Source organism: Pogona vitticeps, chromosome 6 (genome assembly GCF_051106095.1).
Source record: "Pogona vitticeps strain Pit_001003342236 chromosome 6, PviZW2.1, whole genome shotgun sequence".
Classification (NCBI taxonomy): Eukaryota; Metazoa; Chordata; class Lepidosauria; order Squamata; family Agamidae; genus Pogona; species Pogona vitticeps.
Window position 1 is genome coordinate 93,119,038 of NC_135788.1, and position 18,171 is coordinate 93,137,208.

At 42.2% G+C, this 18,171-nt stretch overlaps 1 protein-coding gene across 1 annotated transcript; it reads right to left on the reverse strand.

Moving 5' to 3' along the window:
• Positions 1 to 1,638: 1,638 nt before the first annotated feature.
• LOC110074898 (keratin, type I cytoskeletal 14) lies at positions 1,639 to 17,617 on the reverse strand. The gene is made up of 8 exons (XM_073004263.2): positions 12,313 to 17,617; positions 9,391 to 9,473; positions 9,099 to 9,255; positions 6,692 to 6,853; positions 6,478 to 6,603; positions 3,828 to 4,048; positions 2,752 to 2,774; positions 1,639 to 1,898 (listed from the first exon to the last, which is right to left on the reverse strand). The coding sequence occupies exons 1-8, from the start codon at positions 12,790 to 12,792 to the stop codon at positions 1,801 to 1,803; spliced, it is 1,350 nt and encodes a 449-aa protein (XP_072860364.2). The 5' UTR covers positions 12,793 to 17,617; the 3' UTR covers positions 1,639 to 1,800.
• Positions 17,618 to 18,171: the final 554 nt, after the last annotated feature.

An 18,171-nucleotide genomic window follows, 5' to 3' on the forward strand; every position in this document is an offset into this window, starting at 1 on the left:
CTGCTCTCTGTGAGATCCCAGATGAGATCCAGCATCCAGCAATACGCTTAAAGTGAGTCGCAGAATCAAAGTGGATGATATATCTAGCATGTATTTGGAACTGATGTTTCCTCAAGTGGTGAAAGACATTTGTTTGTCACAGCACGATTTCCCTTAACCTCCATATCTTGTACTTAATTTATTTTATTTTGTTAAAGGAAGGTAAACAGAGGTTTCATTTGCAAGACTGGTGAAGCACAAATCCCAGAAAAAAATCTCACTGTGGGAGGGTAAGTTGTTTAATTGGAAGCAATAATGTCTACGTTGACCTTCTCAGTGGGGAGAGTGCGCTCAAATTCCCATTCCGCCCTGAAGCTCACAGAATTACTTTCTGTCATTTGATCATTCACTATCTTGAAAGGTTTCAAACATTTTTTTTCAATAAGCTGAAACCTGAACTACAGCCATGTTTATTTTTTGAGGGACATCTTAGATCTCTTTCTTAGATCTAAGTCTGTGAGACCACACTTTGAATTATTTAATTCCTTCAACAGGTTTGCACAAGTTACTGTAGTCTTTTACCATGTTCTTTATAACAGAACATTTCTGGCATACCAAAACAATGACAGAGAAAACTGCTAAAGAAAGTTGACATAAATGCCACACGATATGTGACACTCAAACTCTATTCTGGCAGTGATGGAGATGGTTACTAATAATATAAGAGTCCTGCTTCCTTTCCAATATTTGCACAATGTCTTTTGGACTTAACTCAGGCTCACCATTGTAAATTAGGCTGGCTAAGTCAGCAATATCCCATTCCCTGAGATTTCAGAACCAAAACTTCAGATCAAGGGGCAGGTCTTGTGAGGTCATAAGAGGCAGGGCAGGCAAGGATTGAGCATGAGGTCAGAAGTATTGTTAGACCAAACGACTGTGGAAATGGACTGGTGGTAGATATTATTGGTAGCCATGCTGTTGGCAAATTGTACCTACTGTAACAGCTGGAGGCTTTAAAACTATCCCCTTCAAACTTCCCCAAATCAAACTTCCTCTTTCTTGCTTTGATAGTTGCTTCTCCGCCCAAAGACCCACAGAAGCATAGCAGTTCCCTCAGCAGGGAGATGGCGGTTCCCAGCCATCTCCCTGCTGAGATTTCAGCTGACACCTTGAGACCGGGCAGCTCTGTAAACTGTAAGACTGCAACGTAATTGGTTTAGTCACTGCTGACACTTCAATTCCTTAATCAGAAGGGATCAGTTCTAAGTCTCTGGAAAAACTGTCAGCTCAAATCCAGCATACAGGTAAGCATGCTGTTAAACCTGTGGATTTCACAATAACTACTTTTACACGAGTCTCAGTTCTGGTATGTTACTAGAACAAAGGGTGAAACTGAAAATGTGATCAACAGCTTTTCTTCTTGGAGGATGATTAAGTCTTTGGCCTCTTCTTGTCATGTCCTGAACTGCTTCTGGTGACTTGTGGCTCAGTTCATATTCCCTGCATTTGAGCAGTCTCTCTTTGTGTGTGTTGTTATTTTGGATATTCCTAGTTCCTATTTGTCTTGCATGTTGTAGAGTGTTATTTTTTTGGGGGGGGGAGCAAAAAGCAGTGGCAGAGGTGTCCCTTCAGCAGGAGAAAATAAAACCAAACCTCAGGTTGTGCATGAATGAAAGGAGGGAAGCCTTTATTGAGCCTTGTGGATACAGATATATGAGAAATCTCAGCTTGTGGGGATGGTTGGGAACAGAGCAGGAGGCTGGACACTTGACGAGCATCATGTAGGAGAAACAGGCTGGTGTGTCACATAAGCTTGCAGGCCTAACGTCCAGAGACATGGACCTGCTCACGGGACGAGATCACTTTTCCATCTTTTACCTCCTCAACAATCGTGCGAACTTGGCGAGTGGTTATGGGCCCTATAGCAGGAGAAAAGAGGAAATGGATATGCTGTTTGCAGAAGGTGGAAAAGTTATGCCGCATCCACTACTTCCTACTCTTTTTTCAGCATTTTGTTAGAAAACTAAGCTGAGCTTCATTCTTTTTTTTAAAGAACGTAAGACCAAACTCTTACAAATCCTAGCCTCTTTTCAAAGTACTTCTACATGAAATTATTCATCATGGGGAGAAGGATGGTTGTGTCTTAGACACTGAGCAATATCAGAAGAGGATTTTAAAATGTAGGACAGCACTTCCAAAAATATTCCTTTGCCTCCACCAAATCTTGGAAGGCTCTTAGTTTCTTGTTTCCGTTTTTGTTCTGAATTGTAACACCGAGAACTAAATCTGACTTTCTCATTCAGGGGGAAAGAATGCTAATTTTGGACAGCTGGATTTTATGGACTTCTTGCTTTGGCTTACTGAGTCTATAACTTCTCTTCAGTTTTTTCAGCCCTGGATCTGGAGTCATCTCAAGACATGTGTTCCCTGAGGCAAAGAAGAAGATGGTGCTTTCCTTCATTCCATGTAGAAAAGGTTGTGGCTAGATTGGCAATCCAGCCATTATTCTGCCTTCACTCTTCCTACACTTTGCTGCTGCCTACCAACATCTGCTACCTCACAGAACTGCCTCCTAACGGTAGAGCCAGCCCTGCCTGGGATCCATCAGTAACATGTTACTGTAAATATTTTTTCTCCTCACACTCTAGAAGCCACTGGCAATGGTGCGGCTAAAAATATTGTAAATAAATAAGTAAATAAATAAATATATAGATAAATAGATATAGATATATATATGAAGGTATGTGAATGATAAATAAGAAGAAGACATACCTGAAGAATACTGGGTAGAAATGCTGTAGGAAGATCAAAATTAGAGGGTTAGAGAAATATAAACCGTCATTTTAAATTGCAGTGAAATATGTGCAGAGTAGCAACAAAGAGTGCTAGTTCCTAACAAGAATTGCCAGAATCTCATTGCTGATTTACAGAAGTGTCAATGCAATCACAAAAGTCAAAGAAGCAAATAGCCACTAATTATCAAGAAACCAGTCTCTGTCCTGGCAACTTCTAAATTAGTGGCAATGTTCCACCATGACTTACCTGATTTCAGTTGCACACACATAAATCAACAACAAAATTACAGCCAATGACACAGAAACCAACCTAATTAGTGCCATGATGCAAATTTTAAGAAGTACTCGGTTATAATTCCACAGCCAAAATAGCAGTTTGTTACTCTTGCAATTGCATTTTTAACCTTTTGTATTTCTCAAAAATAACAGTTTATTTATAGTTACTTTAAAAAGTTCGTCCAACAGCATGAAACATAACTTTTAAATCCTGTGAGATTCCTTTCCAATGTTTTGTGGGGTCATATTCCTGTAATCATAAATGTAACCAAAAAGTTACAGCTACACTGCAAAAGGAGTAAAGAATTCACTCATTATATTATACCCTGTTTCCTTGAAAATAAGACCTAACCTGAAAATAAGCCCTAGTATGAATTTTCAGGATGCTCGTAATATAAGCCATACCCCCAAAATAAGCCCCAGTTAAGTGAAACCCTGCCCTCCACCATTGTGCAGCAGCCAGAAGAAGATGGCATGACTGTATTTGAATAAATATGGATTGTTGTACATAAAAAAATAAAACATCCTCTGAAAATAAGCCCTAATGTGTTTTTTTGGAGCAAAAATTAATATAAGACCCTGTCTTATTTTCAGGGGAACATGGTAGTTGCAATAAAACTGCTTATTCCATAATTCTTGGAGAAAGGAATTGATTGCAAGCAGTTAATAATTATTGCTTATAACTCGTTGCCTCCCAGCTCTGAGATTTACAGCCACAGACCTCTGTGACAGAATCTGCTCCTGTATTTCTGGTCCCAATATTGCACTTCCACTTACTGAGCTTCCTCTCCTTCCAGCAGGCGACGGTAGGTGTTGATTTCCTGTTCCAGGCGGGTCTTGACATCAAGGAGGACCTGGTATTCATGGTTCTGGCGCTCCATGTCACAACGCAGTTCGGCTAGCTGCTCTTCCACGCCAGTGATCATGAGCTGGATGTGGCTAAGCTGGGTGCCGTAGCGGCCTTCTGTTTCTGCCAGGGTGCCTTCCAGGGACGATTTCTGGAAAGAGGAGTGGAGGGATCGAAGTCAGGGTTAAGTGGGAAGCTTTGGGGTGGTCTCTGACTGTGCTTGAGTCATTTGCTTAGGTCCAGAAGACAGCCCCAAGTTTTGGAATGGATCCCAGTCTGGAGTCATTGTTGCCCCATGTGGTTTGATGTCTGCCTTGAATTCAAAGTAGTTTATATATTTGGATTTCCAGCTTCCCAATAACTTGCATTAGAAAACCAAAACGGCCATTAGTTGTTTCTTTTTGCACTGATGTACAGAAAATCTGGAGACATACACACTCTACAGAAGGGAGTGTAAACCTGCCATATTTCAGACTGTTGTCTTTCGGAGTTGTGTACAAGCCACCTTTAAAATATGCTTCTTTCGAAAACAACAGCAGCAACAACAAAAAGGGCAGAAATTATTTGGAATTCGATTTGTGCCTTGGATCTGAATTGATTTGTCAATTCAGTTAACTTTACTCTGGAACCAACTCTGGCCATTCCACTTTGATCCAGCCTCATGAAAATATGTCTAAATTACAACGATTCAGTTAGTAACTGGGTTTTTGAACTAAGCCAGTGCATAACCCTAATATGATCCCATTTCTAGTTATGTCAGACTCAGGGGTAACAGCTATGTGACGGTATGAGCTATCAAGCTGCATTCCAATGCAGGCAATCCTGACAGAGTTTTCAACATACATTCGAGGAATGTACTATTGTCACCAAAAGTGAATTTGCATGAGTGAGCAGAGATTTGAACCCAGGTCTCCTGAGTCCCAGGTCTCCTGAGTCCCAGTCTATCACCCTGTCCTTCAGAGGTAACTATGTGTGTTTTGTGCCATGAAGTTAGAATCAACGTATAGTGACCCTAACAGGGCTTTCAAAGTACTGTAAGTGAGATATTTGAGGAGTGACTTTACCAGTTCTACTTCCCCAATGTGTTTCCATGGCTGTGCAGTGATTTGAACCCTCTTCTCCCTCCTCATCTGTCACTCTATCCACTACACTTCACTGGGAATCTCAGAGGTAACTAGAGACGGGCAAGTCTGCCAGTGCTGGTTTCTCTAGTATTCTAATTTTGTGAATTTTGGGAAATTCTGGGAAACAATGAATTGAAATTAAATTCTCACCAGTCCCTAGGGATGACAAGGAGTATCTCAAATGCTCTCTCAAATTCAGTCCTCTTATCACACCAGCATTAAACATGAAGAACTAGACTACTCTTGGATAAGGTCTCCCCTATTCTACCATAACTTCCAAGGACAAAGAGAACCAAAGACTAGACCCATCGCTCAAGGAAAGCCTGGGCTGTGTATGATTGCACTCAATTCTGCGACAGACCGTCCTGCTTAAGAGCTCGATTCTGCATGTGCACATTTAAACTTCAACTTCTTCTCTTTCCAGATATGAAGCCATCTGTGATTTTAGATAAATTATTTAAAATAAAATGGAATGGAATTCCTCCCTCTAAGAAAATGGACCAAATTTGGGTAGATGAGGTTCTTCCCAGCATAGAGGACCCTGTGGTATCTTTCATGTGAAAGAGGAGGAGCCTCTCAGAAAAAAATCCAAAAGAACAGATATCATCTGATAGATAAGAATTCAAACCCAGACTTGTATGAATTAAGTACTCAAGGCCCTGGGCCTAATTGGATGAATCTATCAGCTTTGGTTCCTTCTACATTCTTCTTTTAAAAGGTATTTATTTCAGCTTCTTTCCATCTGAAAGAGGAAAGCATCTACAAATGCTGCTAAATTATCTTGAGAATGAACCTGAAAGAAATGTCTCATCCTTCCCTGTTTGTCAATATATTTTTTTACCATAATTGACATAGAGAGTCCCCAAAGTTCTTCAGAATACAGTATGAAAACAGCTGAGCTACAGGAAATGTAGGGAGTCTCGCTAAGTGCGTATTGATGTTGTCGCCAACATAGGCATCATTACCACTAGAAATGGGCATGAAACGCACCACAAAGGGGGGGAAATGAATCAGGACATGTTTTGCCAGCTGCTAAAGAGCACTTTCCTGATGGGACTCGTTTTCAGGGGCTATAACTCAGATGTCCAAAATCCAGTTTTTGACAAACTTGAAGAGGGCAGGGAGGAGAGTCAGCTGAAGACTCACTGTGAGTTTGGTGTCTCTAATTAGTGCAGGAACATTTTCTACTGCTCCTGGAATTCCCAGTTTGCACAAACCATGAAATGGTTCATTTCGTCAGAAAGTTCATAAAATTGGTGGTTCATAAATAGCGATGAATCGCAAACCATTTTCATCGTTCATGCCCATCTCTAATTGCCACTACGGCTATTACCATTATTGCTATTATTTGGCTACAAATGCAAAGGGAAATCATGAGGATTGTGTCTGGATACTCAGCAAATGAGCTCCTGTGGTGGAATCAGGGGTGAAAGAGAATAGCAGGAAGAGTCCATACCATGCTGAGCTGTGTCTGCAGCTCTATTTCCAAGGCTTGGAGGGTGCGTCTTAACTCTACAATCTCCGATTTGCCACTCTGCAATTGCTCCGTATTCATGGCAACTTCCCGGTGCAGCTCTTCAGTCTGCAAGGGAAAGGAGAACAGGATGAGTATATCATACAAATGCTCACTGTCCTTTCGGGAAAGGCTTATCTTCCCACAGAAGGCTCACCTTGGTGAAGAACCACTGCTCGGCATCCTTGCGGTTCTTCTCTGCCAAGGCCTCGTATTGTTCACGCATCTCCGCCAGGATCTTAGTGAGGTCCACCCCAGGAGCAGCATCCATCTCCACAGTGATTTCTCCACCCATCTGGCTTCGGAGGACTTTCAGTTCCTAGATGAACAGAGAACAAAAGTCACCTAGTTACCATGGGCAACCTCAGTTGATACCGTTCTTCTCTAATTTGCAACACTACCATTTTCGTGTTCCCCATTAAGATCTAACCCTACCAAAAAATTAACATTTTTTCCTTTCTCAGTTTCTCTCCTTTTCGGAGAGAGATGCCCTCCCCTAATGCCTCTTAATGTTCATTCCTCTTACTGGTAAGACTGGAGATGTCAAAGTTCAGTTCTTCCAGATAAATACAATGTCACTGAAAATGTACCCTGTTTCCCCTAAAATAAGACCTAACCTGAAAATAAGCCCTAGCATGATTTTTCAGGATGCTCATAATATAAGCCCTACCCCCAAAATAAGCTCCAGTTAAGTGAAACCCCACCCTCCACCATTGTGCAGTGACCAGAAGAAGATGATATGACTATATTTGAGTATGTAGATTGTTGTACATGAAAAAAATAAGACATCCCCTGAAAATAAGCCCCAATGCGTTTTTTGGAGCAAAAAATAATGTAAGACCCTGTCTTATTTTCGGGGAAACAGGGTATTCAAAAATGTTCGGTGAGAAACAGCAAATAGCTGCTGACATTTCAACCTGCTCAAGCTAATTCTCAGGCATCAAGCTCTTTCAGCTGTTTGATCTTATTCCCATGGGTTCTATTATTCTATGCAATTCCCATGCATTCTATTCTTCATTATGCAAATGAGTATAGAAGGAGGAAAAAGAAAGTGCTGCAATCTAGCTTGGTGAAAGATATATTTTTGGTTGTTTTTGTTATAGGCCATCAAGTCTCTTCTGGCATACGATGGCGCTAATAGAATTTTGCAGTATGTAAGATGTTCAAGGAGGTGATTCTCATTGCTACCACTTAGTGATTTGCCATGATGGAGCAAAAAATTAAATCAAAGTCTCCTGAGTCCTCTGTCCACTTCCCACACTGGCTCATTGTAGTGAAGTTTACCCTGAGACATTTCTTATCAAGTAACCTGTATACCTCTCCAACCTGTACCAGTTTTTCCAGTCTAGAAGAGGACCCTGGCAGGACTAGACCGATCAAGTCTTGCTAACCAGAGCCTTCTAGGAAGCCCACCAGCATGGCAGGACAGCATCTTCCTTCTGGCATTCACTCATAATTAATATTCAAAAGCATGTTACCCCTCATCCTGAAATTAATACAGAGCCACTCTTATTATTTTCCATTCATAGCTTGACCCTCATTGATTTCATCTAGTGACTGTCTAGGCTGACAACATGACAGAGGTATATACATTTATGATGATGTCATGAAACCATAAAGAGATCATGGTTGTCCTCTGCCATAATAATAGACCCCTTGGTCCCGTGTCACAAAGAGAACTGAATGGTATCCCCAAAAAGGGAGAGGGGGAGGAAGTAGCATAGCACAAAATGAAACCACAGTCTTTAAAACTCCTTTTGGTCTATGTATAAAGCATGTTCTGTTTTTATGCTTCCATGCTTTTCTTGGATTTTTATTTTATTTATCCACTTACCTCCAATAAAATCAACTGTGATTTTATCAAATTTTATCACATATCAGATTTTATTGCACAAAGATGGACAGAAAAGTGATATATGTCTAATTTATTTAAATCTATACATAAATAAATAAATTATTGCCACAAGGCACAGTGGTGGCCAGAACATGGAAGACTTACTTTTCCGTACTATAAGTATGGAGGAGCATCAACTTAGAAAGCTTTTGAAGGGCTAATAGTGAGAGAAGGCTGTCTTTTATATGCAGAAGTCAACAGGTTAACTAATGCAGTAGGTTTTTATGGATGGATTCACAAATCCATGTTCAGGTCATGAAGAGTGCCATAAGGACTTACATGTGCAAAGAACATAGCAGATGAAATCTTAATATCTCTTTAAAAACACTGTGTTTTTCAGTGGACTCTGTTCTCACTTTTGATTGTTATAATGATAAGCACAGTAGTAAAGTGAAGACTAATCAAGTGCTGGGGGTGGTGAACCAGGCTCAAGTGTATTATTCAATAAATGTCTAGCATGTGAAGCCAGAGATCAGGGCTCACTTTTCAAAGATTTGTCAAAGACCAATATTGTGCTGAACCACTCATAAGACTACAGCAACTTATGCCAATTGCACTGGAAGGAACCTCTGTGTATTGGATCCACCAGGTATAAAACCAGCTGCCTACGGATGCTCTCAATTTGAACAACCTGCACCCATCTGGGCTGATGGCAGCTGGGCCTCCTCACCTCGTCATGGTTCTTATGCAGGTAAGCCAGCTCTTCCCTGAGATTTTCTAACTGCATTTCCAGGTCAGACCTGGACAGGGTGAGTTCATCCAAGACTTTGCGCAGGCCATGGATGTCAGCCTCGACACTTGTGCGAAGTGCACGCTCCGATTCAAATCTGGAATCACATAGGAAGAGAAGAGGGAAGAAAGGAAAAATCTATGAGCACCAGTATCTGTTATGTTCATGCCACCCCTCGAAGATGCCCTGTCAAAGGAGAGCCTTTTCCATCTGAGCACTGAGTCCAACTCACTTGGTTCTGAAGTCATCAGCAGTCAGCTTCGCATTGTCAATCTGCAGGAGGATGTTGGCGTTCTGAACATTGGTAGCTAAAATCTACAAGGAAGAGAAAGAAACGGGGCATCTCAAGTACAAATATATTTCTCCAAGATTTCTGCATCCAACTGGCAGGCGAAAAGTACACATACGTTCAAGTTTCTATTTGTTTCCCTTGAGCATGCACAAAGTGACTGCCCTTTAACACTAGAGTCACCAATGCATCCTTGGAGACACTGCTCCAGCTGTGTCTTGTCACCTCCCTCGTGTCACTGAACAGTTGCATAAACCAAGGTTTCAGATTAACAGGCCCCAATTTTACTTCAACTGTTATCAATTAATTTCTTTTATTTATATCCCCCTTTCCTCTAAAGCAGTGGTCCCCAACCTTGGGCCTCCAGTTGTTCTTGGACTTCAACTCCCAGAAATCCTGGCCAACAGAGGTGATGGTGAAGGCTTCTGGGAGTTGTAGTTCAAGAACATCTGGAGGCCCAAGGTTGGAGACCACTGCTCTAAGGAGCCCATGGCTTCCTTCCTTCCCATGCTTATCCTCACAACAACACTTCTGTGAAGTAGGTCAGGCTGAAAGACAGTGGTTGAGCCAAGGCCACCCAATGGATTGCATGGCTCAATGGTGTCTAGAAGGCAGATCTTCCAGATCCTGGTCCAGCACAGGGGTAGGTCAGAGGTAGATCAAGGCCTGCTTCATAGGTTCATCGTTTACCTGAATGAACTGGGCTTAGTCCAACAGGGTGACCCATTTCACTGAGTACTGAATACTAGTGAAGACCCTGGTTTCAAATCTGTGAACAATGGCTATTCAGGATCTTACATGTAAATTATAAGATGTTTTTAGTTGTTTCCTTTAAAAAAAAAACACTTCAGGAAAGAAGGATGTGGCTGGGAGAGAGGAAGGAAGAGGAAGCACTTAATCCATTCCTCTTCCAACAGTTATCTGTATCAAAATGGCATGACTACGTTTATCATCACAACTTTCTCTCCTACAAGTTTCCAGAAGCATTATGCTAGGTTAGAACAAGCAGGGGGAGCCTTCACCCTGCAAACATCCCAGTCTTCATCTTCCAGATACCCTGCCTGGCAAGAGATTCAGAAAGCTGAAACCATACAATATCTACAGGATCTAAAATTCCCACCATTGTGGTATAGTTCACGTAGTATATTTTGCCCTCTGTTAATTAGCAGGAGTGCTGTTCAGACATTCTGCCTGAGGATGTTCTGTGCTGCTGACCTAGGATTTTAAACAAGAAAAACTAGCCAAATAGGCATTTAACTTTATTGTTATAAGGAGCTTTGTTTGATTGCCTGCATTATAGGCTGAATAGAATACTGATTAATCCAGAGTAATGCCTCTTCCTGGGGAACAGATATGGGCTCCTCTTTTTGCACCCCTTCACTTACAATGGGGACCCTACAAGGGAAATTGCCTCTGTAGGAAAAGATGTGCACCCATGTCATTGGATGATGCTGTCTTTCGCTGCACAAATGTCTCAACAAGAGAATGCATCTATGACCAGTGACCTTTAGAAAAGGTCATGTTCTTCTCTTTTACTTAGCCTTCTTGCAACACTATTTTCTATATTTAAAAAAAAAAGTCTTCACAATTCTTATGCCATGCAGTCTTCCATACATCCTGCCCAAGAGAACTCACTGAGTTTTAACAGATGGTCTTGAATGTGTATCAGTGACACCATTACTAACCCTCAACCTTCTAGCATCCTTCTGCTGTCTCCTTTATATGATGCTGTGCAGGTAGAATCAAAGCCTTTTTATGCTAAATGCACCCCTCCTGTTTCTGATTCACAAGCAATAAAAAAAAGCAAGCAACAGAAGCCCATGTCACTTGCACTGCTGCTTTGAGACCCTGACCCTTTTCTGTCCTCTCTATTCACTCTTCATCTCTTCCCCAGGTCAGACGTTTGATTCAACAATTTTTTTCAGGGCAGGGAGCCAGGTAACTGACGAGTTTTGCTGACTTTACTCTGTAAAGACAGATTTATTGAGCATGGTACATTATAAATAATTAGGAGTAAGGAGGAATGGTAGTAGTTTAACCCCAGGGATTGCAGGATTGCCTGCATTAAAGCGTCTATTCTGACAGTTTAAAGACTGCAAAGTAAACATCTACACAAGTGCCAAGAGAAAATATTAACAGAGGGAGCATGAAATATAAAATGTGAAAGTTACATCAGTGATGCATCTGTGAAGGACCACAGCTTGGGAACTGCAATTATTATTACTTTTTGGACTACAGATCTCTTAATCCTTCCTGGCTGGGGGGATTCTGGGAGCTTTATCCCCAGCATTTTTTCCAAGCTGAACTGTGCCCAAGGACCAATGATCGGTGTTTAACATTAGTAACTAATGATAACTTTTGCTTAATAGATTTATTATACCAGTTTAAACCTGGGGGGGGGCGGGAATTCATAGGAACATATGGATTAAGTCCAAACAAAGTAGAATCAGCTTTTGCCAGTCAATTCAAATTCAATGGCTGTATGTTGGAATCTGTTTTCTTGATGTTGGTTACTTTGCAGTCACCCAGTGAATGTTCTTTAAAAGGAAAATGCTTTTTAAAAAGAAAAGATTGAATGAATCAGCATTTGTGAACAAACACTAGATGGAAGTCATTACTAGTAAAAGGGGAGTATGTAAGTCACTGAGCTTGTTTAGAAAATGTACTCTTTTTTCCCAAATCTTTCTCCTTGGTATAGTTGTTTGACTTTATTATACTTCTGTCCCAAAGAATGGAAAAGTTATTATTTGGACTACTGCTACTATAATCCTCTAGGGGATTATGGGGTCTGTAACCCAAAGAATAGCTTCCAAAGCTTTGCAGATCCCCCTCAATGGTCCCCCCCTGGAGGTCACCATCCCTTACCTTGCTGCGCAGATCCTCAATGATCTTGAAATGATTGCTGTGGTCACAGTCTGGAGCAGGTCCTCGTTTCACATACCACTCCCTGATCTTAACCTCTAGCTCAGTGTTGGCTTCCTCCAAGGCCCGCACCTTATCCAGGTAGGCAGCCAAGCGGTCATTCAGGTTTTGCATGGTCGCCTTCTCACCCCCAGCCAGAAGGCCATCACCAGCAGCGACAAAGGTGCCACCCAAGCCACCACCAAATCCTCCTCCAAAACCACCCCCAAGGCCACCCCCAAAGCTGCTGCCAACAAAGCCCCCACCAAAAGCACTGCCAACTCCAGAGACATAGCGGGAAGTAGAGACAGACATGCCCCCAACTCCTCCATGGATGCTGGGAGTTCTGTATCCTCCACCAAGATGGACAGAGGAGGAAGCCCCACCGAAAGAGGGTCCCCTCAATGAAGAGGTAGAGGTGTACTGCCTATAAGAAGTGGTCATGTTGCTGAGAAATGGAGGCAGCCAAGAGAGAAATCTCCACTCTGTTCCCAAAAGCTAAGAAGACTAACGGGCGCTCTTTCACTCTGTGTTGCTTTTATCCTCAATGATGAGGGCGTTCTTATGGCAAAGACCTTTTCTCACACACACATTCCCCCAGGCTTTCATCATCATAAACATCAAAGCCAACTTCCACAATCATTTGTCTCCCCAGGTCTATTCATGCACTAGTCACATTCCAGTTGATAGACCTTGCCCCATAAAGGGCGGTTTTGTGTTTCCCCATTCAGTTCCCAAGCAAATAATCAGGTGTGATTCAGAAAGAGGAGGACTGTAGCTCAAGGGTACCATTTAAGATTGCCTCTTTTCTTTTTCTTATGAAAAACAGACGAGACATTGAGAGCACTAAAAGTCCCCGAGGGGAAAAAAAAACATTACATCATAAAGAGAGTTTTTGCCAAGAGCCTTGGGTCTAAACAGCTTAACGAGTCTGGTTTCAGTCAAAGATGTGAATGTGAAAGTTCTGCAGCCCGTTTCACAGATTGTAAATCACAACTTTCCCTTGCATTGGATTTTCCACCAATGTTGACCTGCAGCTACAAGACATCATACAGGCTAGCCACTATGTGGGTTGTAGTTCATATCCTCCTGAGGGTCCCCATTGAGAGATGTCAAAGGTTATATAGACCCACAACATACAGGTGCAATGACAAAAACTTGTGTGTAATGTATATAATCCTCAATAGGCATCACTCAGAGCTTTCCTTCATCCATAACAGGGGTCCCCAATCTTGAGATGTTCTTGGACTAAAACTCCCAGAAGCCCTCATCACTAGCTGTGCTGGCCAGGATTTCTGGGAGATGTAGTCCAAGAACATTTGGAGACCCAAGGTTGGGAACCACTTCTCTATAAGTAACAGTAGAGAGCAAATCTTCATCAGGATCACTTGAGGATGAGGCGACGACGCCTCCCCCCATCTGCTTGGGTTGTGATCCTCTTCCCCATAGTATTTCCTTTTTTTAATTGCACATTGCATTTAAAGAATTTAACATCTTGCCTAGTTTGGTCTCAATGGAATGTAGTATGCTAATATATATATCTTTAGCTATAGCTATATTTACATAAACTGCTTCCTATGTAGGAATTAGGTAATGTGATCAGGAGCTCCTATTATATAAAAGTGATCAATTGTGTTTTCCAGACTTCACAGAACTCTTTGAAACCAAAAGGCAGCTACTGGCTGCTCAAACTCTTGCGACTTCTTTCAATTCCAAAACTGGTGTTTCCGACTTTCTCATTCTAAATCTCTTTGGTGCATTGGCCTCAATTGTACAAATCACAGAGCTGGAAGAGATGGCAAATAGCATCTAATCCAGCCCCTGCAATTTCAGGAAATCATAGGTACATTGTATTTAGAATAACCAGTGAGGTGGGGTGGGGTGGGGTGGGCTGTATGGACCAAGAGCTGGCCAGGTGGACCCAAGCTGTCAATCACTTCTTAGATCACCCCAGCTTTCTTCAAGGAAATAATTTTTTCCTTTGTCCTTCTTTGTTGGCATGATGGTAGTAGCAGCATGCCTGGACCAGGGAGCCACCTCTGAGCATGAACCGAAAACCGAACCATGAATCCTCATTTTTCAGATTCATGTCCATCTCTATTTGCCATTACCATCCCAAGGGACTACTCCCATGGTTTAGCCATAAAGTCACCTTATAAACTTGCTGCAGTCTGCTAACATAATTACCACAAAATCCTATGCAATGAAATGTAGCAAGCAACCTTATAGGAAGTCAGAGTGTTAGTCCATCAAATCCAATCCGGTGTTACTCACTCTGACTGCCCAGGTCTCCCAATGGACTCCTAGCCACACTGAAGACCTCTCGTACTTTCTGGTAGCCACTCATCCATATACTAACCTGACCTGACTCTGCTTTGCTTTGCTTCTGAAGACCAATGAAACTGGGTGTGTTCAGAGTGGTTGGTACAGTACTCAATTCAATCTACTGTTACAACATCCCTGTTTGGTGGTTATCCAACCTCTGCTTACAAACTTCCAGTGAAAAATTCAATGACCTCCCAATGCAAACTGTTCCTCTCATGGTTCTCTCATGACATGCTTCCTAATGATCCACCTTAATTCCTTTTTTTTCCTTGTAAATTGCACCTGTTGGTTTGGCTCTAACCCATGATAGGAATAACACAGAGAAAACAAATAGGCTCCATCTTTTCTGTGACACCCCTTGAAATATTTTGAAGATGGTCTCATTATCCTGTCTGAAAGGTCTGCAGGCCAACTTATACAACTCTTTCAACCTTTTTACATAGAACGTCTTCTCCAGGCTTCCCACCATCTTTGTTCTAAGCCAAATAGCCTTCGACACATCCCAGTTTGTCAATACCATTCTTAAATTATGAATCTTGGAACGCGACACAATGTTCGATTCAAAGCAGAACAGAATAGTACCATTTCATCACTCCATTTCCAGTGCCAGATCTCACCACATATGTAGTAGGAACATATCCCTGTGCCACTCAGCAAAACTACAGAGTACACATAGACTATAAAGTCTACACCACAGCCTACAATCTGCTATAAACTTTCGCCAACGTGGAAGGGAACTACTCTGTTCTTAACCAATCCCATTTGAGAGAAGCCAGGCCATTTCATTCATCCCTGTTTGAAAGGAGCCCCCATTTCCTTTGATCTCAAGGCAAGTGATGGGAAAGTTGATCTACAACTTGTCTTTTTGAATATACTAGGGTGGTCCACATGTACATGTGTGAAGCTTATGCTTTCATGCCCTAAGACCAGCAGTCAAAGCTGGGCTGGTGAACCTGGGGCCCTTCGGATGTTGATTCACTGCCATTGCTGATCATTGGCTATGCTGGCAGAAGGTTATGACAGTAGGAGTCCAGCAACTGTAGGGGACCACTGGTTTGGAAGAGTTGGGTCCCATTCAAAAACTTGCTGTGTTAAACAGAGCAAATAATTAACGGGTTATCTCTTATCTGAGCTATTAAGAGTCACATTCAAGGTGTGAAAAGGTAAAGGTAAAGGTTCCCCTTGACAATTTTTGTCCAGTCGTGTTCGACTCTAGGGGGTGGTGCTCATCCCCGTTTCCAAGCCATAGAGCCAGCATTTGTCTGAAGACAATCTTCCGTGGTCACGTGGCCAGTGCGACTTAGACACGGAACGCTGTTACCTTCCCACCGAGGTGGTCCCTATTTATCTACTTGCATTTTGCATGCTTTAGAACCGCTAGGTTGGCGGGAGCTGGGACAAGTGACGGAAGCTCACTCCGTCGTGTGGATTTGATCTTATGACTGCTTGGTCTTCTGACCCTGTAGCATAGGCTTCTGCGGTTTAGCCCACAGCGCCACCACGTCCCTTTTCAAGGTGTGAACCTTCCTCTAAAATAAAAAAAAATGAAAGAAACTACATACATGGATTGTCTTCCTGTTATGCAGTTTTTATGGTTCCAAAGGAGAACCCTTACCAGGCAAACATTGATTATACAGTTTTATCAGAGCTTCCAGTAGCCACACGCACCAAGGAATTCCCTAACCATTCAGGGCTCCCACCCCATCCCACTGATTCCCAGTTAAAACATGTGCTACGGCCATGGACTTGTTCACCTGTTTCCAAATCACAGTCCGGCAACATCCAGACTCTATGGTGCCTTTATGCATGGAGTGATTCAAACCTACCTGCAGGCATCCAAACCTCTGTGTTACTCATTACAACATAATGAATTTGGTCCCATTCACTCCTTTGTGGGGTGTGGTGGATTCAACGGTAGGAAATGTTCCACATAGAAAATCTTTGTGTACTATTTTTAATAAGCAGTTTATCAGCTTTTGGAATTATTCTTTCCCCACATTTGATCCTTTTTTAAAAAAAAAAAAGGTAAAGGTTATTTTCTGAGGCAATGTGAAGCAAACTGGGATTGCACAGGCAGCACTGTGGAGATGTTATCAAACAGTCGGTTTGATTTGGCTGCATAATTGTGTCACCAAGTCATATTAGAGCAAGAATACTCTAATACCAGGAGTACCTGGCTGCAGAGTCAGATGTAGGGAGTTCAATTCCCCCCCCCCCCGGGCATCCCAGAAGAACCAGCCTGTGTAGCCTTGGGTGACCTGCACAGTCCCAGGATATACCCAGAAGAAGGGAATGATAAACCACTTCCCAGTGCTCAGTATTGGAAAACCCTGAAAAGGGGTTGACATCAGTCAGAATCGACTTAAGGGCACATACTTATGATTAGACTGGCCTCATTCTGAATATCCCTTCTGCTTATCGAAGATGACTAATCAATTTTGATTATCTCATAATACAGAAAGTTAGATCAGCCTGAGGACAATGCTTCCTATCCCAGATCTGAATGGATGTACAGTGGTGCCTCGCTAGGCGATGACAATCCGTTCCACTGAAATCGCTGTTTAATGAAACCTGTTTAATGCGTTCCAATGGGGAAGAATCGTTGTTGTCTAGCGAAGATCAGCCATAGGAAAGCCGCTTTGCGAACCGCCGATCAGCTGTTTAAATCACTGTCTTGCGAAGCTTAGGTCATGAAAACACCTGTTTTGCGGGCATGAAGGAAGCTGTCAAAATCGGTTTGCGAAGCAGGGACCAAACATTGTCCAGCGAAACTCCCCCATAGGAATCGCTGTTTTGTGAATTGCTATAGCGATTGCAAAAAGTCAATGTCTAGCGGAAAAACTGTCATGCGGGGTAACTGTCTAGCGAGGCACCACTGTACATTTTACATGTTCGGGCTCCCCAAACAAGCACTGCAATGTGCATAGATGTCATGGGAGAATTTTAAAATAAATAATCCTCCTCTTTCAGCGCTTCACTAATCCTGATGTCAGATATGTGGGAGCTAACTGTGTTTGTTTGCAATGACTTTATGATACAGTACTTTGAGTATTCTCAGAGGTATTTCCCTTGTCAATTTCTCCACAAAGAAAGTGATACAGCTAGAGAGAGAGAAATCTACATAATTCTCTCTGAATTCAGAAAGCAATGAAAAGGAAGGGAAGTGCAAATATCTCCTCTTGGAGTGTTTGGACACCAAGCTCTATAGAGCCTAATGGGCAGGCAGACTGCCAGGAAGTTCTAGGAAACACCTGGGCAGTTTCCTTATTTCTGAAAGAGGAACCAGGCCAGAGGAGGCACCCTTGGAGGTAAGAAAAGCTAGCTCTGTAGAGTTCTGTCACTCAGCTGCAACTCCCAGAATTCTGGTTGGGGAATTCTTGGAAAATTTTGAGACCTAGAGTTTAAAAAAAAATTAATCCAAAGGTCCCATTCGTCTTGATAACTAGTGGAGAGATAATGACTGAATGGGGCTACAGAGGTGGAACAAGAAAAGTTGTA

What these genes read in the sequence shown, in the direction of transcription:
- LOC110074898 (XM_073004263.2), bottom strand. Translation starts at nt 12,792, where the DNA reads ATGACCACTTCTTATAGGCAGTACACCTCTACCTCTTCATTGAGGGGA. An exon ending in TTGAGGATCTGCGCAGCAAG is followed by an intron (nt 9,474 to 12,312) that starts GTAAGGGATGGT and finishes TCTTCCTTGTAG; the next exon opens with ATTTTAGCTACCAATGTTCA. An exon ending in CTGGAAGGAGAGGAAGCTCA is followed by an intron (nt 2,775 to 3,827) that starts GTAAGTGGAAGT and finishes ATCTTCCTACAG; the next exon opens with CATTTCTACCCAGTATTCTT.